The sequence below is a fragment of the Poecilia formosa genome, unplaced genomic scaffold (genome assembly GCF_000485575.1).
Source record: "Poecilia formosa unplaced genomic scaffold, Poecilia_formosa-5.1.2 Scaffold38, whole genome shotgun sequence".
Lineage (NCBI taxonomy): Eukaryota > Metazoa > Chordata > Actinopteri > Cyprinodontiformes > Poeciliidae > Poecilia > Poecilia formosa.
In genome coordinates, this window is record NW_006799977.1 from 316,194 (window position 1) to 341,389 (window position 25,196).

At 38.9% G+C, this 25,196-nt stretch overlaps 3 protein-coding genes across 5 annotated transcripts in view; 2 read left to right on the top strand and 1 right to left on the bottom strand.

Annotated features, from left to right (window-relative positions):
• Window positions 1-245: 245 nt before the first annotated feature.
• Window positions 246-3,711, top strand: LOC103137191 (fetuin-B-like). The gene is made up of 4 exons (XM_007550815.2): window positions 246-467; window positions 951-1,058; window positions 2,107-2,193; window positions 3,013-3,711. Exons 1-4 carry the CDS (start codon window positions 261-263, stop codon window positions 3,496-3,498), a joined length of 888 nt encoding a protein of 295 aa, XP_007550877.1. The 5' UTR covers window positions 246-260; the 3' UTR covers window positions 3,499-3,711.
• Window positions 3,712-4,497: 786 nt separating this feature from the next.
• On the top strand, window positions 4,498-21,786 carry LOC103137193 (G-protein-signaling modulator 2-like). Of its 2 annotated transcripts, XM_007550818.2 has the most exons (16): window positions 4,498-4,702; window positions 4,792-4,833; window positions 13,640-13,861; window positions 13,952-14,087; window positions 14,328-14,467; window positions 14,895-15,018; window positions 15,406-15,521; window positions 16,723-16,878; window positions 17,331-17,439; window positions 17,644-17,806; window positions 18,005-18,096; window positions 18,177-18,353; window positions 19,186-19,345; window positions 19,796-19,981; window positions 20,071-20,186; window positions 20,952-21,786. In XM_007550818.2, exons 1-16 carry the CDS (start codon window positions 4,695-4,697, stop codon window positions 21,117-21,119), a joined length of 2,115 nt encoding a protein of 704 aa, XP_007550880.1. In that variant the 5' UTR covers window positions 4,498-4,694; the 3' UTR covers window positions 21,120-21,786. The 2 variants fall into 2 exon arrangements, with proteins under 2 accessions (XP_007550880.1, XP_016526354.1); XM_016670868.1 differs by lacking the exons at window positions 4,498-4,702; window positions 4,792-4,833 and adding an exon at window positions 10,789-10,969.
• mcoln3b (mucolipin TRP cation channel 3b) overlaps window positions 21,295-25,196 on the bottom strand; it is a 15,599-nt gene continuing 11,697 nt past the window's right edge. For both annotated transcript variants that reach the window (XM_016670870.1, XM_016670869.1), the window contains exon 14: window positions 21,295-22,078. In XM_016670870.1, coding sequence (XP_016526356.1) covers window positions 22,039-22,078 — 40 coding nt within the window. In that variant the 3' untranslated portion in view covers window positions 21,295-22,038. The remainder of the gene's footprint in view (window positions 22,079-25,196) is intronic.

Here is a 25,196-nt window from a genome sequence, read left to right on the forward strand (position 1 = left end):
AAAAAATTAAATACATAGCTTTGTTATGCGAAGAATGTCTGCTCTTTGTATCATATAAACTGTGTTGCTAAAGTTTCAGCTTTAGCAACACCAAATGTTTCTTTCTAAATCAGTTGTGGTCAAAACATAATCTGCTGATTTCAATCATTGTCCTTATTTTATTTTTTATTTCAATTTCACTATTTTTTTTCTGTAAACTCTACCTTGTGTTTTAACCCATGTCTTTATAGATCAATAAGCCCTATTGTTAGAACTACTAGATGTGCACAAGATCACTCAGGCAAGCTCTTGTTGCTGCAGATCCGCCAGAGAAGCTACAGCAGACTTGTCCAACTTGTCCCGTCCTGCTCTCCGTAGACAGCCCGGTGGCCATGGAAACCGCAGGGATCACTCTGGAGGCCTATAAGAGGCAGTCCACTCTGGGCGCTGGGCTTGGTGTGAAACGGGTCACCCGAGCTGCAGTTCAGGTACCGCAGTGGTTAATGCTGGCAGGAAACTAGGCTCCGCTCCTGAATTCATTGCTCAACAATGTATTGAGTGTTAGTTTTATGGGGAAACTGCACTGAAGATTAATCTTTGGGTGTGTTTGGGCAGACATTATAGGGCAGGCTTTAGCTTCTTTGGGCCAGTTGAAAAGCATTACCACTCAGCAGAAACTATAATGCAATGGAAGCACAAGGCTTCAAAGGATCAATGAGGATGTTTATGCCTGTATGGCTTGTGCAGCTTATGTTTGGGGAGCAAATACAGAACAGAACAGTTTCTTTGTAAACTAAATCTTTGTATATTGCCTCTCGTGGTAAATGACGGTGCAGCTGTGGGATGAAAACTAAAGGGTTATGGCCAGTGATGGTCATTACAGGACATTTCACATAAAAATACAACGGCTCTCCGACTGCCAGTACTTGTGAATGTATTTGTGCAGTTTGTCACATCATTTTATTACACAGAACGTGCCAAAAAAAGCGGTGTTTGTAGAGTACACGGTCCAGCAGTGTCCAGAGGGATTTACGGAGAGAGGGACCTGCCAGCGGCTGACTCTCAAATCAGACACACAGGTACCTCAGCAGGCACTAACCAGGTCAAACGTCAAAGGGTCGCTCCATGAGTAACATCTGTGACTAATGTGTATGTTTATTTACTGTTGCATCATTTTTCTTTCATTCCTCAGAGATGATCCTGCAGGAAAATATTAAATGTATTACAGTAAGATTGTTCTTCAACTTAGAAATCTGCTATTATGTATCATCTGTGTGCACAAATAAAAGTCAAATAAATTAGCATGTAAACTTGCACTATGAATGTGGAAAAGTCTAACCTTTAATTTGGGTACATGTAGTAATAATGCTCCCATTAAGAAATAACTTTCAGACAAAAATGACTCACATTTAGAGACACACTTGCACTGAAAATTATTATTAAATAAATACAATTTAATCATTTTTACTTGATAGTTTAGATTTTTTTTTATTTTTATAAAAGATTAATTATGCCATGCTTCGTATAAATCTGACATGACACAGAGGCCAATTTATTCCACCAATCTCCAAAAATGGAAAGACAAGAAAACATGCTTTTTAACTAATGCAGATACAATAAATTATATTTTTCTTGTTTCTGCATTAGAGAACTGTCAGTTTTCTCAGTGTGGAATTGTTAGGCGAATGTACAAGGTGCTGTTATTCCCAGCAAAATCTTCCACAACCTCAGTCTAAAATTAAAAATAATAATAACTAAGAGAACTAACACCCACCAAAGAATGAATGCACTGTGTTCTATGAATAGATTAAACAAAGTTGTTCCAGAGAGTAAATACTGCCGTCAACCCTCCTAACATTTTGAAGGTAATTAATGTTGTTGCTAAAGCTTCAGTTTGCATCTTATTTGTTGTCACCTCAGCAATCCCTGGACATGTTTTTTTTTTTTTAACATGACAAGTTATTCTCTATTTTTAAGCTTTGAGTAGTTAAAAGGCTTCAGCTTAGGATTTTTTTTTCTTTTTTCTTATTTCAAAACTTTGGCAGGATTTATATTTATCCTGACACTCCATCTAAATACTTGAACCACTAATAAAAACACAAATTGTCTTTTTTCCCCTTCCCTCAGACGGCAGGTTTCTGTACAGGATCCGTGTACGGAGACATGAGCAAACACCCGGACGTCCAGGTGTCCTGTGAGATGTATAAGATACAGGTACAGTAACAAAAAATTCATGTTCTGTTGTTTTGTTGTATTTAACACCACATTATAGAGTCATTTCCATTGGAAACAACACAAATCAGTAATCAGCATGCAGTGTTGTGGTACTCGAGATCGGTCTTGGTCTTGACTTGGTCTCGGACCCTAAAAGTCTTGGTCTTGTCTCGGTCTCGATACACTCTGGTCTTGGTCTTGTCTTGGTCTCGGGTTAGGTGGTCTTGAACACAACACTGTCAGCATGATTGGAACAAAGAGAAAGCATAAACAGAAAAGAATGTCGACATTTTTCAGCAAATTTTTCATTTGCAATTAAACAAATTTAAATTTAAATGAATAGCTTTTTTACCAACAAAATTGTAATAGAAATAATAAAAGAACCATGTGACATGAAATTACTTAAAACTTCAACAGAATGCAACATTCACATTACAAAGCACTAAAATGCCCATAATCCACCATGACAGGAATAAATTGTTCAATAATTACTAATATATGGTGAATTTTACACAAAATTGGGAAATATCAAACATGTTTCTTAGGGGACTTGTGAACGGCTCGATTGTTGAAAGGTGATGTAAGCCTCATTCATCTGATTTATTTAGCAGATTTTTTTTCTTTCTTTGCTGTAAAATTTAACCATTTATATCTTATAATTATTGTAGAAATGTTTATGTCAATATTTAGCTTGCTGTTTTTAGCAGTAGTTTATGTGACTGTTTAGTGAACATACTGTTGCTTGGCACCCTCTCTGCTGCATGTCTGAACAAGCTGGTGATATGATAATTCAGTGGAATGTTCTCTGTTTCTCTGCAGAACGTGGACTTGGTCCAACCTGTAAAACCGCAAGTTCACGACCTCCCCATAGACCCCATGATCCCAACCTTTCCACCTCTGCCTGATGACCCTGTGATTGACCTGCAGCCCATTCCCTCTGACCCTCCAACTCCCGATGTCGCTCAGCCAGCTCCGATTGACCCCACAGCTATGCCCTCTCTTCCTACAGATCCCCCAGTTGTGGTTAACCCCTCCGTCCTTCTCTCTTCTTCCAGTGAGTCTGCTGAGAGAACAGTAAGCCAACAACAGCACACAAGGACTCTGGATTCTTCCTCTGAGGAAATTGGAGTCCTGGTGGCCCGGCGTCCACCGTTTAACTTCCGCTACCCGAGGCGTAAGCGTGACAAGAGGCAGAGCTTGACGGAGACTTCTCCCTCACACAGCCCGGTGTTTCTGTCTGATTTCCCCAGCGGGTCATCTCCTTTTCGATCCTGTCCTGGTCCGGCGCGATACGCCACAGCGTAACCAGTACTTCGCTGCTCAGAAATCCATTTACTCATGTATGATTTACCCACTGAGAGTCTGAACCGATAAACTGCTCCAATCCCTGTCACTGGAGGCTTGTAATAATTTGTGCTAATGAGAGGAAAGCATTTTTTTCTCTGTGGCCTTGAAGCGACCTCTCTTCTGTACTGTTGCTCCCAAAGCAGCTCAAACATGAATTTGAAAATGGTTACTCACATTTTAAGAGATTGTAATAAATCTCCAGTAAGCTACTTGAAGACAATAAAGAAGTTTGGATTTATTCTGTCTTTGTTTTTATTTTTCCATCTAAAAATATTGCTTTAGACCTGAATATTTCAACTGGTCAAATATTTAGTTTGATTTTGGCAAACCTATGCAAATATTTACTTTATTTTTAAAAAGTAATATCCCATTTTGAAAATGTTTATATTAAGTAATTTAACTGATGTTAGTATCAGAATATTTGTTTAATCTTCTGCCACTTATTATTTCTCTGTGGTATAATTACAACATATGTCTATATATCCAAGATGTGTGGGAAAGATAAAGGAACATGTTTTACAGGTGACAACCTTCACAACTCAAAATAGCATTTTGTGTAGCAATGACACTGAATAATAATAATAATAATTAATAATAATAATAAAAACATTCTTAGTGCCTTGTATGAAAAATGCAATAACAGAAGATGGCAAAGAGTCAAAAGGACTAAATCCATCCATAGCCAAAGTTGGAAACAGCCAAGTAACGTAAAATGAACATAACAGTGCATTATTGTCTAAAACATAAAATAAAATACTTAACAACATAAAGTACAACATTTATGGCATGTTTTGTTCCAGAAATTGTGGCAGGAAACGACGAAATGGTAACGCAATATTAACTTTGAACAGCAGATGGCGGAAGTGAGCGTTAAAATTTATCTGCTAACAGAGCGTGTGGTTGCCAGTTAATCACTTCTGCGTCGTTGCAATGAAGGACGTCTTAGTGGAAATGTACTCATCTCACTCCTCCCCGTCAACGTCACTTTTAAATCATAAACTGTGGTCGCTGGATGAGCAATTACAGAACTTCCCACAGGTCGTGAAGGCAGCAGCCATCGTCTCCTAATTAAAGTCAGATTGTAACGGCGAGGAGGGGCTTCTACTTTCTACTTCTACTTCTCGAGACCCTGTAGCAAGCAGTCTTCCTCCCAGATGGACGAGTGAGTAGTTGGACCACTGTAAACAGCCTTTAGAAAATCAAAAATAGCTTATTCATAACGTTTCTGACTCGAGATGTCTGTTTTTTAAGCTGGAGGCATTCCTGTGGGATCTTCGCGGATCTCCCTTTTAAGTAGGTGAAACTTTTTCAGTGTCTTGTGCCTCCGTTACCGCTGCTTGTTTATTTTGTTCCCTGTGAAAAGTTTGGGTGTTCTCAAGACATTTCTCTTCACGTCTCAGGGAGCAGCTACATGTCGCGACATGTATGTAAAAGAAAGAAAAAAACTCCGACTAATTCCGAGCTTTCTAGGACATTATTTCCCAAACAGTCACCGCCACAAAGTCGGTGATTCATAATTTTGAACAGGGAAAAACAGCTTTAAAGTTTTTCCTCGTTCTCGTTACACAAACGTTTCAAAAACCTCATCTTAAACATCGCAATGCCATTAAGGTTAAGTTATTTTGATTTAATTACAGAGCTGTTTGCTGCTACAGTTTCGAAGTAAAAATGTCCACTCGGATTTCCTTCTCTTTTATTCCTCTCCTCTCCAAAGTAGGACTGGTTTTAAAGTCTCTAATGATGGTTTCTCCTCAGTTTTTTTTCTAAAAGTCAAAATGGTTAGCACCCCAAACGGCACCATTTAATTGAAGAGGACCTTGTTGGGCGTATTCACACTGAAATGGTTATGGTGTGGAGAATGCCACATTAGGCCTTTTATTAAGTATCAAAACTATGTATCTAAATGAAGTTTGGATGGCTAACAAAGGACTTCACTTGGACAGGTCTTTACATTTTGCTCTTTTTAGTTGTTAGGGGTTACTAGGGGTCTTAAAATAGAGTTCCAGTAACAGCAACTTGACAGTTTTCGAAGAAGTACAGTAATGCTATTTGATGAAACTGTCAATTGTTTGATATTTCCTTTAATTTCAATGTATCTTATTGGGCTAGACCAACACAAAGCAGCCAATATTTGTCAAGTGGAGGGAAAAGGATGGTTTTCAATTATGTATTTATTTTCATTGACAAATTTGTCAAGTTTTTCACTGCAGTTGCACATTCAAGTGTTTGGCTGTTTCTGACAATGTTCTGCCTCTAGTGCAGTGTTTTTCAACCTTTTTTGAGCCAAGGTACATTGTTTTAATTGAAAAAAATCACGAGGCACACCACCAACCAAAAATGTAAACAAAGATACTCTGTAGCTGCCTATATTGCATATATAGTCATTCTTGTCAAAGTGTCTTGAATAGGAATCAAATAAACACAAACATTTATTTTCATCATATTTTATATTTCTTATTTCAAATTGCACTTAACATGTCCACTTCAAAAATACACCTGAACAGTGCCACAACACTGTCGTGTGTGATGCATGAATGTAGTAACATTCATGCATCACTAATTCTCTTGTTTTAATGTAAAATGCTCTGTACCTACTGCCATCTAGTGGTAATAAAATTACATGATTACGCCGCTAGTCACTACTACAGCAAAGACACTCAAAGATGGCATTATTTGCAGATAATTAATTTGTTTTCAAAAAAATCTTTCAAGACCAATTATAGTATTTTCCGGACTATGAGCGCTCCATACTATAAACCGTACCTTCACATTTTTTGGACACCCCTCCCCCCCCGGAAACTTACTCATATAAGCTGCACCGGGCTACAAGCCGCTGGTATCTCTGCCGCTCTCGATTTCCCATAAGGACCCAGCAAAGGGCAGCAGAGGGCTGCGTCCTAATATGTCCTGGATATATTAAGGACGCAGTTCTCCGTCTCCAAATCCGGTTTTGTTCACGCTGAGTTTACGTGCAGCAGCTTTATTTCCCTCCTGTACTGGCAGATCGATACTCCTCAACTTAGAAGCTGCATCATGTGAGTTTGAAAACATTTCTCCGTCGTGCCTGCTGCTAGCATGTGCTTGTTCTAAATGAAAATTAGCCGTTCTTTGATTTCCAATTTTGACTTCCAAAGATTCACTTCCTGCTAAAGAGCCCCCGGGTGGTTGAAGGAAAATCCACAGAAAAGCCGCATGATCAAGGTGTAGGAAAGTAGTGGCAGCTTATAGTCCGGAAAATACGGTTGGTGAAATTGGATAATTTCCACGGCACACCTGACGATCACTCACAGTACACTAGTGTGCCGCGGCACAGTGGTTGAAAAACACTGGACTAGAGCATGATATTTTTTGCAACATGAGGCGGGAGTTAATTTTTAAGCCAATATGATGACAACATACAGCCAGAACAACCAATGAACTGTTTAAATCAAAGAATATTAATGTTTTAAAATGGCCTAGTTTTAATCCAGAAAATTCATATCCGCAGATGCTCTCCTTCAAATCCAGTTGAGCTTAATTTTGTGCTTCGAATATTTTGCAGCCTTTTTGTTTTGTGTTTTCTATCTGTTTAGCTCCATTTACAGCAGGTTTGACATTTATCCCAGTCCAAGCTGCAGAAAAGCATCCCTGCCTCGTGCTTATATGTGTGAAGGGTGATTGTTGATTACCCCAACCATAACGTTGGATAAAATATATTGTCGGTTGTGGTTGTAGCATGACATAAATGTGAAAAAGTTGTAGGGACATTTTGACTTGTATTCAAAGTATGAGGAAGAAGCTAAAGAGATATGAAGGGTAGATTGTAAAAACTTAGTTTGTTATTGGATGCTTACCTTTCTGTGTGCCAGTTGTGTCTTGAATGAACATTTCTCTTGCTCAGGGTAGATTTAAATTGCTACCTTATCCTTATTTCTTCTTTTGAACAATGTTTATTGAAAAGAGGTCATCCTATCGCTCAAACTTGACTTCATCATTAGGCATTTGAATGACTCCAGCAGAAACTGCTCTGCTTTGTAGTTTAAACCCCGGCAGAGTGACGCTAACAAAAAAGGAAAAACATGCAGTCAGCTCTTTGAGTGAAAAGACTTCAGCTGGTAAGTGAGGTCAGAGGAGTCATTGAACAGGGAGGCGTAGCAGTGCAAACACATAACTCAGTGCAGTGGTATGTGCACTGTTTTGATGGTCTGTGGAATTTTGCAGGCATTGCAATAATCCTTCCTCTGACGTTTCAGTGGCATTGAGAGGAGTAGCAGGTTGTGTGATTTTCTTGTAACATCAGTCCTTAGTCTGGCAGGTGAGCATTATTTTAATTCGCAGCGCACAGAAGCAAAACTTGAATCCAGCAACAAAAAAAAAAAAAACAAAAAAAAATCCTGTTTAATTTCTTGGTATTAAACAGGATGTGGCTTAAAAATGCTACCAATGTACTGACTTAAGTGCATTCTCGGCATTTTTCTTGTGCTTTTGGATTGATTTTGGGTTAATTATTCTCAATAATGTAAGCTTTTCAACCATAGACATTTGATTTAAGAGTCAGGAAGTGTGTGTGTGTGTGTGTTTTTTCTCTTTCTCACAAGCTTTGGTTTCAAGATCTATGTGACGGTGGAATCCACAGATAGCAGTGTTCAGTGTTTCCTGGTGGATGTCACGGACGGGGTGTGTGCTGATTTGGGTTGCTTAGAAAAGGCTTGTATTCCTTCAGTGTTGGCGGTTGACAGGAATTCCTGAAGTGGGATTCCTGTGTTTACTTTGGCTCCCATCAGGACTGCTGGCTGGTCATGTATTGCTTCGTTTCTCTGGAACATTTAAAGGATAGGGAATTTTTACATCAGCTCCGTCAGAGGTAGGACTTATGATTTTTCGTCTAAATAATGTAATGACCCTCTGTGCTTTCTGATCATGGGAAAACATGTAATTTTCTTCACATTGGAAGTCTTCGTAAATAGACCTGCATTATCTGTAAGATGATTTAGCAAAGGTTGAGTACTTAATTGAAGGAAAACGTAACTTGAAATAATTTAATGTATGTTAAAATAAATTAAATATGTGCAGAATTTGTTAAATTTATTGTTTTCTTCATTAATCAAAAGTATAATTTACAGATTAACTGAGGTAAAATGTAACGTGAAGATGTTTAATCTCGTATTAGGGCATATCACAATATGTTCCTATAATATACAGATTCTAATAAACTTTGTTCTATTCACATCTTTGTAGCTTTTGGCTCCTCAATATTAGGAGTTTGTTTTTCAGTTCAGCTCATCTGTGTGTGTAAGATGACTCCTCATTGGCTGCCTGATGAATGATTTTGAGTAGAGACTACAGGAGGTCTTTACTGGCTTCCTTGTAAATATTTCATGAGATGCAGCACCTGATTGCAGTATATGTTACCGTTTATTCTAAAATCTCTTTGTGAATGATAATCAAAGTTATGTCATCTCTTAGCAGCAGGGATTTTTACTTTTAAATTGTAAAGTATCCAAAGGCAGGTACTTCTTAATTTGTATCTTTCCTAAACTGAATTAATCTTAGTAATGTAATTCAGACTTGGATATTGATCCATTACATATAAATATGCATTTAAAGTGTTTGTGTGTTAATGTTGATTATTCAGTCTAACAGAAATCTAATAAATTATATAATTTCCTGAATGTTGCAATAGAAACAGAAATGCTATGGTTTCGCTATGATGTTTGCACACAGCCATGGGGAAGTCTGCTGATTTAAGTGAAGTCCAGCAGACGGTTACTTGCATCACAAGGAGCATTAAGGTCATTTGTAAAGAAGCAGGTTTCTGCATGCAAGCATGTATATGGAAAATTTAGTGGAAGGGAAAAAAGGTACATAAGCAGCAAAAAACTTTGTCCACTGTGGTTTAGTCTTGAAAATTTCAAGCATCTCATGCTTCCCCGGACTTGGCACATTTCCACATTAACAAAACTATCAGTATCTGGTTTGACTGGTATTGGCAGGCTGAGTCAGAACGCTTGATTGGCCTACCAACTCAGCTGACCTAAATTTCACAGACTGTGGGATATTACTAATAGAAAGAGGAGAAACATCACGCAGCCAACACTGTAGTTTATGTAGACATGTGGACGTAGTCACTGTGCATAGAAAGATGCATTGCATCATCATGTAGTCATTTTAACCAATGCCTACAAGTCCCATCAAGTCTGTGAACCGTCACCTTCTTTATCCTCTGAATGCATTCCTCTCTGTGTGTCTGGTTGTAACTGAATGTTCCTGCAGCCCAGTGATGCAATGTCATAATAACCAGGTGTTTGCTGATCCACTTACAACTCTGGAGTTTCTGTGCAGCTTGCATAAAGCATAATGGACGTACATTTTTCGTACATCCTCACAGGCTGGAAATGCAATCAGCATTTGAACTAAAAGTAGCACTATGCTCTCCAAGTTTCATTTTCAGTCTAAATTAATTCCATCTAATCTAATTTTGTGTTATTTGTAATTCTGTCCTGGTCATCGAATGATTTACCTGGCTTAAGGTCAACTGGAGTGGTGCTTTAGCGTCACATGGCTTCGGCCAGATCTTGTGGGAGAACTACTGGTGAGGCAACATATTGTTGCTCGCCCCAGAGGGCGCTTCAGTCCAGACTTCTTAATTAGTTCAGACAAGTGGATTTCATTGGATTGTCAGCAGTTGAGTTGCTGGTTGTGTAAGATGGGAGTTTATCTTAACTTGTGTTTAGTTGTTTTACTTTTGTTTTCCCTTATATTGGCCTAAGAAGTTCCTGGAGGAGGTGAATGGAGGTAAATTCTGATTCTGGAAAAAAGGTTAACTGTGAATTATCATTTATTTCAGCTAATTCTGCTTCAGATTTTATCAAGCTTTCGGTTTCTCTAGAGCTAGTGGCAAAAATTACCACTCAAATCTGGACTAATTGGAAGTGACGCGTACTATCAGGTGACCTATAGATTCCTGTTTTTTTTTTTTTTTTTTTTTTTTAATTCAAGGCTAATTGCTACAGAAACTTGAACTAAACCAAATATGGCAGCAGAGCCTGTTGCTCTCGCTTTAAATCATTTCAGCCTGGTAACGACATAAGGTTAATCTATGTTCACCCAGGCCAGAGGTCTGCGACTCTGGCACTGGGCTGTTAAGGTCGATGCGAAGGCTGAGCGGATTAAGTCCTTTGTTTTGCTGTGACAACCACTTGGCAGTGTGCACATAGAGAGAGCAGCAGATCCAAGGAGGATTTTTTTTTTTTTTTCGTTATTCACTTAGTAAAGTTAGCACCCCGCGGTGCTATACTTTGTCTGTATGCGTTATGTGTATGTTCAAAAAGGAAAAAGGGAAGGTTGTTATGAAGAAAGGGCGACATTTGCTCCACAAGGTTGTCAAGAAGCTTGAAATGTCTGCCGTGTCAACCTGCCTGGAGTGTATCAGCATGGGAAGAGGAAACGGGTATGTGGATCTGTGTGTTGCTCATGAATGAATGTTAATTTTTCTATTGGATCTCAAAGTCTGTATGGATTCAATCGTTTTGATTGCAGATTAATTTTCTTCATGCATTTTAGTTTTTTGTAAAGAGCAAAGCAAAATTTGAGTCATTGAGGAAGAGCTCGGTAAAAATTTATTTTAATCTAGAAATTGAAAAATTTAGTCAAATGCAACTGTCTAACTTGATATCTAAGAAGAATTTATCTTAAATTTACTTTTTAATTTTCTTAAGGATTTCAATAATTTTAGAGTCCAACTTTAGAGCAGAAGAAAATGCAATCCGTTAAACATTCTTATAAAGTCAAATGTTGTTCTCTTCAGTGAAATATCTGACAATCCAACATGTATTTTAAATTGCAACGATTCAAATGGTTAGTTCTTTACACACGATTATTGAATTGCAATTCAAATTGTGCTGTTTATCTTTTCCTGACTCTGACTCATCTGCTTTTGCTCTGCAGAGGAGTGAATCCTCTGCAGGCGTTCATGACTGGATCTGCTTGACGATGTTATGAAGTAATCTTTGGGACTTGCTCATCTTTTCAGTTTTGCACCACAGTGTCATTGATGGCATGTTTTCGTCTTCCAAGTAGTTTGTGTTGGCTTCTGTGTGTGTCATCTTGGTGAAATGGGATCTTCCTGTTGGTCAGAGTAAAACAAACAGGTTAAGGCGTCCTGGTGATGTTTACATGTTTGTGTGAAGCTTGTCAGAGCGTTGCAACAATGCCACATGTGATCAGAATGGTTTGTAGGTTAGTAGTTGAGGGTATAGTGAATGCAGAGTTTCAGATTAACTAAGTATACTTCTAATCTTCTACAGCAGATTGGATTTCATGGAGGCTTGTGTGGAATCAGTTTATATCCAAAGTGGAGAAAGTAAAGGCAGGGAGACGGTTATGCTACTCAAAGTAGCAAAGCCCCTTTTATTCTGAAGACCCAAGTCAGATACTTTGTTTTTTAATCTCGGTTACTTTTTTAAATGAATTAAAGTTTACTTTGGATTGGTGCTTGTGCTTCCTCTGCTGTTTGAAGACCTGCGACGATTAAGCCAATTAATCCGAATCAAAGCTCCGTATGTCAGCTGAGCAAGTCGGAACTCGACCAGAGAAAGGGAAGCAATGCAACTGATACTTCGGCTGAATTCACCAAGCAAACAGAGAAGACAGGGTTTCTTTCAGGGTTGTGCAAGTTTATGTGTTTTCTGTCATCATAAAATCATTATCTGCTTTGATACTTAATTTTGGACAAGTTGGTTTTTGCTCCTTCCCGAAGGTAGTGTGAGGAGGGTTGGGAAACCTTCATACGACATCAGTCCTCCAGGCCAATTAGGGTTGAGGTTAACAAACAGTAGATGTATCATATGAACAGGGAGCGCACTCACTAGAAAAATATCCTGCATCCAACTGCACTATTTATCTTTTGTAAACCAAAAATGATTCACACCCCAGGCTGATTTATAGTAGGAAGTATTTAATACACCACCAGTTCAAGTTTTCCTTCTTGCAAAAAAGGTCTATAATTTTCATCATAAGTGCATGTTGAGACAGAATTTTAGGAATTCTTTTTTTTTTTTTAAATAAGTATTTTGCATCTGATTGCATTAAATAAGATTTTGATACAGATTAACGTTTGGTACTGAAACATTTGTTTGCCATTGAAGAGATCAGATGTTTCCTGCAGTTCTTGGCCAGGGATTTTGACCCATCCCTCCATACAGATCTTCTCCAGATCTTTCTGGTTTTGGAGCTGCTGCTGGGGACACGGACTTTCAGTTCCCTCTAAAGGTTTCCTGCTGGGCTAAGCTGCAACCTTAAAGTGCCTCCTAGGAAGCAACTTCATAGTAGCTCTGGTTGTGTGTTTTAGGACATTGTCATGCTGGCTATATATTTTCAAGCTTCACTTGTTATGGTGCCTTGTATTAAAAAAAAAGTAATAACCAGAGTACACTCTACCCAATTCATTGAGGGCAGATGTTTGCTTTCAACTAGATCTTATTTACAGCTCTAGATAAGTGAGGAATCAATCACAAACTGAGAATACTTTTACTTTATTGCCAGGTTTAATCTAAATAAACCTTTTTTTATTTTAATTTATTAAAAACAAAAACATCCAGTTGTTTTGAGAGGATGTGAAAATACTGATTATTGTCAGAATGATGGGGTTATTTTTCAAGAAGAACTGTATTTTTGCCAATCTTTCCTTTTTAAAACTCCTTTTTTATGTTCTAAAATGCCATTGGGCTTTATGGTTCTGTCCTGAGTCCTCCAGTTGTATATCAGGCCTACAAAAAGAGCCAAAGCGGGTTCAAAAATAGCACTCTGCTTCCCAGACACGTCTGAATTTACTTTGTGTTTATGGTTAAAAAGTAAGGTACACATTTTCATTCCGGGGTAACTGAGGCATTTTTACAGCTTTGCGGTCATGACAGACAGGAAATGTTTCATCTTATTTTGGATTTATAGCTTGTGCATTTCTGTGTTTAAATGTCCAAACTGTGAGGTTTTCCTCTGGGAGGAATCATTCAAAATGCCATCAATTATTTCTGTTGTTTCCGTCACTGAACAAAATCTGGACTGTTCTTGATCAGTTTTCAGATGATTATCTTTATTTGTTGTGTTTTTTTTGTTCTTGCAGGATGGAGTCCTCTTGCCTGGACCTGGCTCTGGAAGGCGAGCGACTCTGTAAGGCGGGTAACTATCGTGCAGGTGTCTCCTTTTTCGAATCGGCCATCCAAATTGGAACAGAGGATCTCCAAATTCTCAGCGCCATCTACAGCCAACTGGGGAATGCTTACTTTCACCTCCAAGAATATAATAAAGCCCTGGAGTACCATCGACATGACCTCACTCTGACCAGGTAAAACCTTTTATGATTGAACCTTTTTTAAGTGTAATTTTTGGCATTTTTAAATATCCAGTTTTGATTGCATTGTCTGTGATATTCCAGAACAATTGGAGATGAACTCGGAGAAGCTAAAGCCAGTGGAAATCTTGGAAACACTTTAAAGGTTTTACGACGGTATAACGAAGCTCTGGTTTGTTGCCAAAGACATTTGGATATCACAAGAGCTGTGTTTGATAAGGTGCGTTATATTTTTGAAGTTTTAAAAAGTAACGAGCGTTTATAGGCATACAGTAGAAAGAATAAAATGTCATGAGAAAGCATTGTTTGTTGTTAATCTGCCAGTGCAGAAATCTCTGGACCAGCTTTCACAGAGTCTGGACACAAACAAGAAAATCTGATGTCTGTGTATTTTAAGTATATAATTACAGCTATAGTCTGTGTGGTTTCTGACTGTTAAAATCTGCTGTTGGTGGTGTAGGTTGGGCAAGCTCGAGCTCTGTATAATTTCGGAAACATTTACCACGCCAAGGGCAAGAGCATCTGCTGGAGTGGGACGGAGCCAGGAGAGTTTCCAGAGGAGGCAAGAATCGCCTTTAGCAAAGCTGCACAGTTCTATGAGTGAGTTGGTATTCACGTGGCCATGATGAGGTGGTTGTCAAAAACTCATGCTAAGAAACTTCTGCTTTAAACTCCACGGTTTGGCGTTTGTTTTGCTTAAATTGTTCGAGTGTTAACCCTTAGCTTTAAATTTGTTGTATTGTTTTAAATAAGGTTGATAAATGACGAGCATCACATGATTAAGGTCGTGAAATTCTTCCATCACTTAGTAACATTTTGTTCAGACAGGGAGTGTCACTCAGTCACGGTGCCGTTTTGTGGACTGAGGCTATCCAGTTAAAATGGACTTCCATCCACCTTCCATAAAATACATAGCTGATAAAAAGTAATGTCCAACTTTTTGGACGTTACAGATGTGCTGTGAAACAACCTTTTTGCTGTATATTAAAGTTTTGTTGTTTTTTTTTTTTGTTTTTTTTAAATACAGAGCCAATTTGTCGTTGGTGAATGAGTTGGGTGACCGTGCAGCTCAAGGTCGTACCTACGGGAATCTGGGGAACACCTACTATCTCCTGGGCGACTTCGAAAGAGCCGTCACTGCTCATGAAAAGGTAGGCTTCAGCTCACTGTTCAGATTAACATTGCACTCCTGTGGAGCTAAATGTGGGTCACAAAGTTTGTTCAAAAGAAAATAAAAGTTAAAAAAAAATTAAGATGAAAAATTATTTTGAAACTAAATTTTTGGAAACTGAAAAAAACCCTGGGAAAACAAGGTTTTAAAATGATAAAAACTGAGAAATATTTTGAAAAAAAGATGTGAAACTAAAAAATGATTTTTTTTTTTTTTTTGTTTGAAAAATTTTACAGCCTCAGTTTAGCTCCATACTTTCCTCAATTTGGTTGCATTGTATTCACAAAGAAAGCATCCTAACACGTATAAGGAGCGAGTTGAAATCTGACCTCGGAACAGTAATTTGCACCTTTGTTCTGTTATCCAGCGGCTTCTTATTGCCAAAGAGTTTGGTGATAAATCTGCAGAGCGGAGGGCTCACTGCAACCTCGGGAACGCATACATATTCCTGGGCCAGTTTGAAATGGCTGCTAATCATTACAAGTGAGTAAAACTTGGGCTCAGGGTCATTTTCACCTTATAGCAGGCAGATGAACTTGGGGGTTTGTGTGTTGCTGGACAGGCAGAATATCACACAAATGTACATTTTTTTCCCAGAAATTCAGAAAGGGAATTGGATTGATTTAACAAATAGTGATATATTTCAACATTTCTTTACATTTACCAATGGCTTTAATATTAGTTTCGATGATTATACTAATGAAAAGCCCAGAAAATGCAAATATTGCCCAAGAAGATGATTTAAAACAAAAATAAAAACAGAAAAAATACTTCTAGTCTTTTTTTCTGGGTTTTTTTCCTGTTTACATTTTGGCTTTCTGAAAAGTCTAACAATATACTCTACAGTATATGTACTCGATATTTCTTTTGCAAATGCTTCGGGCATCCGTGTGACATGGCATGAATGTGATCAGTGTGTTCAGGAAGCCCAGGTTGCTTTAGTGGCTACAGCTTCTCTGCATCATTGCTTCTAGTGTCGCTCATCTTCCTCTTCCTAACACTCGTTAGATTTTCTGTGGGGTTCAGGTCAAACAGTTTCTGTCTAATCAAGCACAGCATCATTTCTGATATACATTTCTGACTGTGTGGGCAGATGCCAAGTCCTTCTGAGAAAGGAAATCGCCTTTTCCATAAAGCTGTCAGCAGAGGCAAGAGGAGGAAACGTCACAACGGACCTGTAGCATCTTGACATGCAGCAGTGTTTTACTCAAAAGCACTCATGGGCACCGTCATTCATTAAAAGTGGCTAAATACTTAGTGTTTTCAGAGAGTTCTCATTTTTATTGCTGGGATTGACTAAAAAACATTCTAGACAAACTAAATATAAAAGCATTTCACCCCAAAAAGTAAGGAAACACTTTCAGACTGTTTTTCAAACTTACAATAATTAGTCCTTTTCTTCAGAAATCGGACTACTTTGTTTTGTTAAATGTTGCATATTTCATTTACTGCTGATGGGATAAAAAGATGGTGCTGCTTATAGTGTTCTGAGAAACAGAATTTGAGACTTTTAAATCAAACTGTTTACTGTAGAGAAGTACTTATTCCTTCAAAAAAACAAAACAAATTGCTGCAAAAAAATAACTCTTTAACAAAGAGAGAGTGAAAAAGCTGTACCGATCCCTCTCCTGCGCCCACTCTCATCCTCCTTTGACCTGTTCCTCCCCGTCTCTCTGGCCCTCAGGAAGACTCTGCAGCTGGCCCGACTGTTTAAGGACAAAGCAGTGGAGGCTCAGGCCTGCTACAGCCTGGGCAACACCTACACACTGCTGCAAGACTACGAGAGAGCCATAGACTTCCACCTCAAACATCTGGTCATCGCTCAGGACCTTAATGACCGGTACCACATCAGCACTTGCTTATTGCTCACTTTCCTCTGACTTTCTTTAATGGTTCTTAAACTGGGAGCAGTTTTTGTGGTGTTGCAATGAACACCTGCAAGACTAAAGTGGAGATGGGGTGATGTGAAATGGACTTTTAAAGGCTTTAATGTGGTGCATACATGACAGTGTACACAAACGTTTGCTATGTATTTTAACGATTTATTAAAGTACAAGTTTCTGTAGGAAACCAGCCCTTAATTTGTAATGTTAGGATAAAGACGTATGGAGGATATAAATGTGCCTTTAAAAGATCCCTTCAATGTGACTACATTCAGGCAAAAACTGAGAATTTTGTTTGCTCTGCAAAATATGTACACACACTTTAGATTGTCTTTTATGATTAGGAGTTCTTGTTTTTGCACACTGTTAGTTATAGCTGCTAAGCCGGTTTTCCTCTGTGTCCCTGCAGAGTGGGAGAAGGAAGAGCCTACTGGAGCTTAGGAAATGCTCACACCGCCCTGGGGAATCACGAGAGCGCTATGTTCTTTGCTGAAAAACATCTGGAAATTGCCAAAGAGGTAGGTGTGTGTGTGTGTGTGCGCGCGCGTTTGTTTGTACTTCACCTCCCATTTCATAGTTGTACACGAGTATTCATGTAGCATCATCTCCATCTAGTGGTTGAAAACTAAACTGCAGGACATAAGTGTTGAATGTTTGTATTTTTATTAGCAGCAGTTTATTGGAACTTGTTTTGTTTTTTTGTTCCATTTTTAACGCTGCAGACTGGAGATAAGAGCAGCGAGATGACTGCCAGGATGAACTTATCTGACTTGCGGATCGTTGTTAACCTGAAGGCAAACTCCAGCCTGAACCACATGTTCAGCAACAGCAACACCAACAGCTCTGGTGTGGCAGACAACATTCAGGGTTACATCAACCTGCCAGGTGAAGTTGTCTGGAAGCATGGAGCTTTTACTAATGCCGGTTTTAAAACATCCAAATGCTTTCAGCTGCATTTCCTAGCAGGAAATCTGCCAGAAATGTTATTCCTGAAAACTTTTTACCTTTTCTCTGTCTGCTTGTAAAAATGCTGTGAAAAGATTTCAGATTTACTAAGTGGTTACGTTTTCTTTCTCGCTTTAGGTTGCAAGTCATCTTTGAGGAGAAGAGAGAGTCCAGAAAACATGGAGCGTAGTCAGAGTCCTGTTAAAACTGAAAAAGTGGAACCACATCAGGTATGAAGAAGACAGATGATTAACTTAAGCGATCTGTGTTGATAAATATGTTTTTTAAAAAGTCATCTTTGTGTATCCAGGACTGGGATGAACATCTGTTCACCGGCTCGTCAAAAAACAACACAATCATGGCGTCTACCAAGAATTTTTTCTTCCACCGCCTGAGAAGCAAGAAGTACAAGGACAGCAAATCGAAAGAGCATTTGGAAAACCTGAGTGAGCACCCGGCCTCCCAGGAGGACTCTCCTCTGTCTAAGGTATTTCTCAGATGAAGAAATGCATCATGACTCATGATGCTTATTTCTAGAACCGTTCACTTGTTTCCAGTAATTGTGACCAATTCTGTGACAAAGCTTCACATTTCTGAGATCATCTGCTTCTTTTAGGGTTAATAAAAGGAAGTAATGTGACGGTGTGGGACGATCCTTCCTGACTCACATCAGAAATGTCTGTTAAAGAACATCAGCAAAGTTTTTATGCAATTTATTTTGAGGCTTTGTAAACCACTATACCATCAGAGTATATGTGGATTGTGCTACCTTAATACAAAATGAACTCAATATAGGAATTTTAAAAAAAAATGTGCAGAGACTAAAAAGTTTTGTAAAAAAGGTAAAAATGTAAGCTAGCAAGCTGTCGGCATTCAAACGTATGCCTTAAAAAACCTTTTTTAAATTATTGTCTGGTTATTTTGTGAATACACATTAGTAATTCAATATTGGACTAAAATTAATGTATTTTTATTGATGTATTCTTTAGTGGTGAATTACGTTTCTGTACCGTAATTAATGAAACACTAACCAACATTTTGATGTGTAAATGACGGCACTTGGAAAAATATAATGTTTCGGTTGTTGTTTTTTTATGTTTGTTGCTGAAATATACTTTACAAATAAAACTGGATTTGATTTAATACTAAAATTAAAATAAGAATAAATTGAAGAATAAATTTCACTCACACACACTAGTCAGAAGAAATATATTTTCAGATTAAGTGCTTCGTAAACAATCTGATTTTCTTTTGTTTCTTCTAAATTCATTTATTTTTTCCCAATAGTTACTAAATCTCTTTTTGTCCCAACACCGTAGTCGACGCCACCCGATACCATAGGGGAGGACACCTTCTTCGACCTCCTCTCCCGTTTCCAGGGAAACCGAATGGACGACCAAAGGTGTACACTGGATGGCTTGAACCGCTCCTCTGCCCAACCCTCCCCTACCTCTTCCTTACCTGTAGCTGAGGAGAAATGTGAGTGTGTCCTGTGTTTTCAGACCATATGTGAGAACATTCATATTCTGAATGATCTCATGCACACCAAAGAAAACTGAGGGTCATTTTTCCTGTTGCTCTTTCCTCACTAAATGTAAAAAAGTTTTAGTAATGCCTACTTCAGAGAAAGCATTGCAACTTCAGCACATATGGTATGACTGCAGCGTGTCAACAGTTCAGTGTTTGTTCGTTCCTGTGTTTGATAATCCACCCAAAGTCTTCCTGCTTTCATCCTCCACCGAGCAGAGTGGCACAATTTATACTGCTCGACTCTGTAAGTTAATCTGAACTCAATGCTGTATTTTGGGTGAAATATTATTCATTTAGATATTTGTTTTAGATTAAGTTATCCTGCTTTTCCGCCTCAGTCACACAGCGTTGTCCAGGCAGTGAGTATTTACTTACTTGCCACGGTTTTTATGTTTTTAGGTATTTCAAAGCACGAAACTCCATCACAGGATCCTGGTCATTTCCTGGAGCTGCTGGCCAGCTCCCAGGCCCATCGTCTGGACGACCAGCGAGTCAGCCTCAACCAGTTACCTGGCTTGCGTCTCAGCAGCTGCAACCCGCCTCATATGCCCTTCGCCTCCAGCAAAGACCAAGCCCAATCTCAAGGTGATAGAAATGAGAGGCTCGGTGCATTTTAGTGACGCCTTCTGGTGACATTTTTCACTTTGTGATCACGGTTTTTGTTGTCCCTGCAGCCCTGATCTCCAGTGCAGATACTCCTCGCGCACCCTCCCTGTACAGCCATCTCGAAGACAACGCTGACGGGCCAGAGGGAGACGAAGTCTTCTTCGACATGCTCTTGAAGTGCCAGGTAATGACGGACATGCGAGGTGGTGGATAGAGTCGGTGTTATGTCTCCAGCAAATGGAATATCTCCTTTTTTTTTTTCATGCCAAATGAGTCACACAGTTAATAACTATGACCTAGATGCTAGTCACTGATTGGTACATTTATCCAGAAAACTTTTAATGTGAAGGAATACATGTTCAGATTCAACGTCAACTGCTATTTTTTACATAAGCATCCCACAAATGTAATATGAAACTGAAATGAATGCTGACATTAATAAAATAAGAAAGTGAAAAGGAATGACTTGTCGGGGTTTTTTAATGCCTCCTGTTAGTTTGATCCACTTCCAGAGGTTGTTTATCCTCTTAAATGGAGGCTGGTTGAAATTAAAATGTTTTTTATTTTCTCCCATTACCTTGATTTTTTTTTTTTTTTTATATGTACCACTCGGAGAACTAATCAGGACTCGCTGCATGTCTGTCTTGAATTTAATGTGGGCATTCCCATATATAATGGTAACAATATATTTTTGTTTCCTTTAGTTTGTGCTTGAAAGCTGGTTTCTCATTTTAACATTTTAATACTTGCCAGAGGCTTAACCCCTGATGTTTTGAAAATGTTTTGTTCATCAGTTGAGTAGAAACTTATTTACTTTCTGGTCATAAAAAAAATTCCAGTTTTACAAAAACTAGATGAGTCGGAACATGATTTAGGCTCTGTTGCTTTTTTTTTTTATCTTTCAACCCAGCTGTTGTCTTTTAGTAAACCCCTGATGTTGCCTCCTTAGGGCTCCAGGCTGAACGATCAGCGGTGCCCTGCTCCAACTTCTAAAGCTAAGGGCCCAACTGTCCCAAACGAGGACTTCTTCAGTCTCATCCTGCGCTCCCAGTCCAACCGGATGGAGGAGCAGCGGGTCGCCGCTCCTCCTGGAGTCTCTCGGAGCAAACCGGGCTGACGACAGGCAGAGATCCGCCTCATCCCACGAAGTGGCTCGACTCATGCCTTCTCAGTTGTCATGACAACACTCCTGAATGTCGGTTTGGACGACATGCATCTCATGAAGGAGTCAAGATTTCAGAAAAGGCTAAAAGGAAACTGAGATTTTTTATTTTTTGAAGTATCTTTTTTTTAGGTGGCCTTCATTTTGAGTCAAACTGGCCGCTGACCTTCCCGCTCACTCTGGAGGATTACACCAAAACAATCCATTGAGACGCCACAGACTAAATCAAAATATAATCTATTTTTTATTTACAGACAGAATATTTTGTGAGCCTTCAGTTTTTGACAGCATACTTGAAAGGAGCATGGCCCACCTCGCACATTTCCCAGTTTGATTTGAGAGAGCTGCCCTCAGTTTGATTTGAGAGAGCTGCCCTCAGTTTGATTTGAGAGAGCTGCCCTCGGATCGGAGGCCAAAATGGTGTGACGCTGCTGGGCAGTGGAGCCATTTACAGCCCCTCACTTTATGATTTTCAGTTTCACTGTCAAAGGTTGTATTACTACAAAATGAAAGACTTTTATGTATTGTAACAAACTTACAGGTTAACCAGTGTAATGATGGGAAAATGGATTTTATACCGATTCTTTCTCCTCACAACGGAGAAATAAAAAAATATTCAATTTACCTTTCAGCATCACTGATTCGTTTTTTGTGTACAACAAAGGAATTTCTCCAAAGTTGCATAGTTACTGTACAAACATTACAGTTTTTATATTTACAAATCATTATATTTTCTATTTACGAGATGTTTTCAGGTTTGTGTGTCATTTTGACCCCAGACCAGAGTTGATCTTTCTCCGGTTTGTTCTCGTAGCAGGTTTCTTTTCCGTTAATTTGATTCCAGGAATCCCTAAAGTATAAAATACTCAAACTGCTACGCCTCTGACGTCAGCCTCTCTTGGCGAGTGTTGCATCTGGAATGAAAAGAAAAAAATCAGATTTTAATGTTTTATATCATTTTATATCTAAAGCCTGATTTGGATATGCAGCAGCCCAATATTTAATTTAGTTCTGATTTGGTTTCATCACTTCGTAGTGATTTAAAAAAATAAATAAATCTTTTCAGTCTTGTCCAAATTTTCCCTGGAATCTTTTAGTCGACTTTTGATATTCCTCACAGCCAGGAGTTCATCTTTGATGCAGACTTTGAAGTTCTTCACTGCGTGTCTTGAATTCTCCACTGAACATTTTATAGCAGCCTTCATCAGATCCTGCTGTTGATCTGTATAGCTCTCCTGGCTGAACGGCTAATGTTTGATCAAAATGTTGAGCTTTTATTCAAACAGGTTTTCAGATCCACAGGCTCTTGGAATAAAAGAAATATGTCTTCTTATTCCCACGGCTCATTTGGTGTGAGGAAATAATCTGCTGTGGAAGCTTGGTTATCTTGATTGCAGCTCACCTTTACAATCCAATCAGAGCTGAGCCAAATAAAGGATCATTCTAGATTTCCTAAAGACTTATGTTTCAGTTTTACTTTAAAAACAGTTGTGTGGTTGGAGAAAAACAATGTTTCTGTCGAGTCTGGAAAAGTACAGACTTTGAGTATTGAAAGGGTTTGCAGAGACTGGATGAACATGTAAAAAGAAAATCCATATTTTATACATTTTATCCTTTTTTTTTTCTAAATGGACCAGCCATCCATTCTTTTTTTTTATTCAATCCCTCCATTATTTGTTCCTTTCTTGTTCCTTCCATCTGTCCTTTAGCTGTTTCCTCCTTCACTCTGTACTTAAACTCTTTCTTTTATTCTTTTGTTTTCTTTTAGTTTCTGGTTTGTCCATGTTTAATATTTAAAGTTTGCTATCAGTCCAATATTGGCTGTTTTTTTTTTTTTTTTTGTGTAACTTGTACAAAATTGAATGAGAGGACTATAAGTTTGACTCTAGAAATGTCTGGAATTTCATATATGTGAAGGGACACTAATATATATATATGAAAATCCATATTAAAAGAACAGATGTAGGTCAGCGCTGCAACAAGATGGCCACGTACAAACGGGCTCCTCCATGTCTGTATTTAAATTTTCCCCACCTGCTTAACTGAGATGATTATCAAATCTTCAGTCTAAACCGCTTAAAGGGGGAAGATGCCGAAAATTAACAAGACCGAAAAGAAAACGTCTAAAACACAAGATACTGGCGAACAGTCGGGAGACGGTAGTGAGGATGAGGCTAATGCTACATGAGGAAAGCTAACTTACAACACGCGTTACTGGAGAGTATCAAGACGCTTTCCAAAGACTTAAAAGAGTTTAAAAACGAGATGAAGCAAGACATAGAAGAACTCAAAGAAGATGTAAAGGCAACAATGAAGGAAGATCTCAACAGATTCAGAGGAAATGATGCGCGAGCTGCAGAACCAGAAGGGCGGGATCACCGAGGCGCAGACCCGGAACAGAGCTATGAACGACAAACGCGTGGATTTGGAGAGCGGAAGCCGGAGAAATAATCTTCGTATCTATGGAGTTCCGGTCTTGTGAGAAATGTCGATCGGTTTCAGAGTTTGTCACGGATCTGCTGATCAAGCGGCTGAAGCTACCGGATGGAAGTGAACTACGGATTCAGCGGCACACCGAGCTCTGGCTCCCAGACCGCCTCCCAACACGGCCCCGAGATCTATAACTGTGAATTTCTTGCAATTCAACACAAAGGAAATGGTTCTAAGGAAAGCCTGTGAACAGAAATTGGAGATGGAAGAATCTTATGTTTCTCAACTAACAGATCTAGAAAAACAACATAAATTAACCCAAATCCCAACCTGTTTATAAAAATAAAAGAACTAAGAAACAACATTGATAAAATGCTTACATATGAAATTGAAAAGAAATCAAAGAGAAAGGAGGTATGGCATTACATGACTTTAGAAAATATTATCATGCTGCCCAAATAACTCCCATAATAAATATAAGTGCCAAAAATTATGAAGCGAAATGGAAAAATATTGAACAAAAAGTCAATGGAAGAGAATTGCGGAGTATCACTGGAGATATAGAGACCACTCAGAATACACTTAAGAATGTTAATGCTATTAGTTTTNATGCCGAAAATTAACAAGACCGAAAAGAAAACGTCTAAAACACAAGATACTGGCGAACAGTCGGGAGACGGTAGTGAGGATGAGGCTAATGCTACCACGAGGAAAACTAGCGATAACTTGCAACACGCGTTACTGGAGAGTATCAAGACGCTTTCTAAAGACTTAAAAGAGTTTAAAAACGGGATGAAGCAAGACATAGAAGAACTCAAAGAAGATGTAAAGGCAACAATGAAGGAAGATCTCAACAGATTCAGAGAGGAAATGATGCGCGAGCTGCAGAACCAGAAGGGCGGGATCACCGAGGCGCAGACCCGGAACAGAGCTATGAACGACAAACGTGTGGATTTGGAGAGCCGAAGCCGGAGAAATAATCTTCGCATCTATGGAGTTCCGGAAGGTAAAGAAGGTCGATCGGTTTCAGAGTTTGTCGCCGATCTGCTGATCAAGCAGCTGAAGCTACCGGATGGAAGTGAACTACGGATTCAGCGGCACACCGAGCTCTGGCTCCCATCACGGCCCCGAGATCTAGAACTGTGAATTTCTTGCAATTCAACACAAAAGAAATGGTTCTAAGGAAAGCCTGTGAACAGAAATTGGAGATGGAAGAATCTTGTTTCTCAACAGATCTAGAAAAAAAACAAATTAACCTAAAATCCCAACCTGTTTATAAAAATAAAAGAACTAAGAAACAACATTGATAAAATGCTTACATATGAAATTGAAAAGAAATCAAAGTTTATTAAAAATTTGAAACTTTACAATTACCAAAAGAGAAAGGAGGTATGGCATTCAAGGGCGTAGGTTCGGTCTAAGTTTTGGTGGGGACCTTGGTGGGGACCTTGACACCCCCCCCCCCGGCAGCACAGTGAAATGCCCAAGAGCACCGAACATTTTTGAGAAGGGGGGGGAAACCACATTGGCTTAATAACCCCTCCCCCCAACCATAACCATATCATACATATTGTGTATACAACCAGCAGTGGTGGAGAAAGT

Bases quoted from the DNA above. Each gene is read 5' to 3' on its own strand.
- LOC103137191 (XM_007550815.2), top strand. From the start codon at position 261: ATGTGCACAAGATCACTCAGGCAAGCTCTTGTTGCTGCAGATCCGCCA. The intron at 1,059-2,106 runs GTACCTCAGCAG...CCCTTCCCTCAG, and splicing joins CTCTCAAATCAGACACACAG to ACGGCAGGTTTCTGTACAGG. The intron at 2,194-3,012 runs GTACAGTAACAA...GTTTCTCTGCAG, and splicing joins GTGAGATGTATAAGATACAG to AACGTGGACTTGGTCCAACC.
- LOC103137193 (XM_016670868.1), top strand. From the start codon at position 10,833: ATGTGTATGTTCAAAAAGGAAAAAGGGAAGGTTGTTATGAAGAAAGGG. The intron at 17,807-18,004 runs GTGAAGTTGTCT...TTCTCGCTTTAG, and splicing joins GGGTTACATCAACCTGCCAG to GTTGCAAGTCATCTTTGAGG. The intron at 19,346-19,795 runs GTGAGTGTGTCC...TTATGTTTTTAG, and splicing joins ACCTGTAGCTGAGGAGAAAT to GTATTTCAAAGCACGAAACT.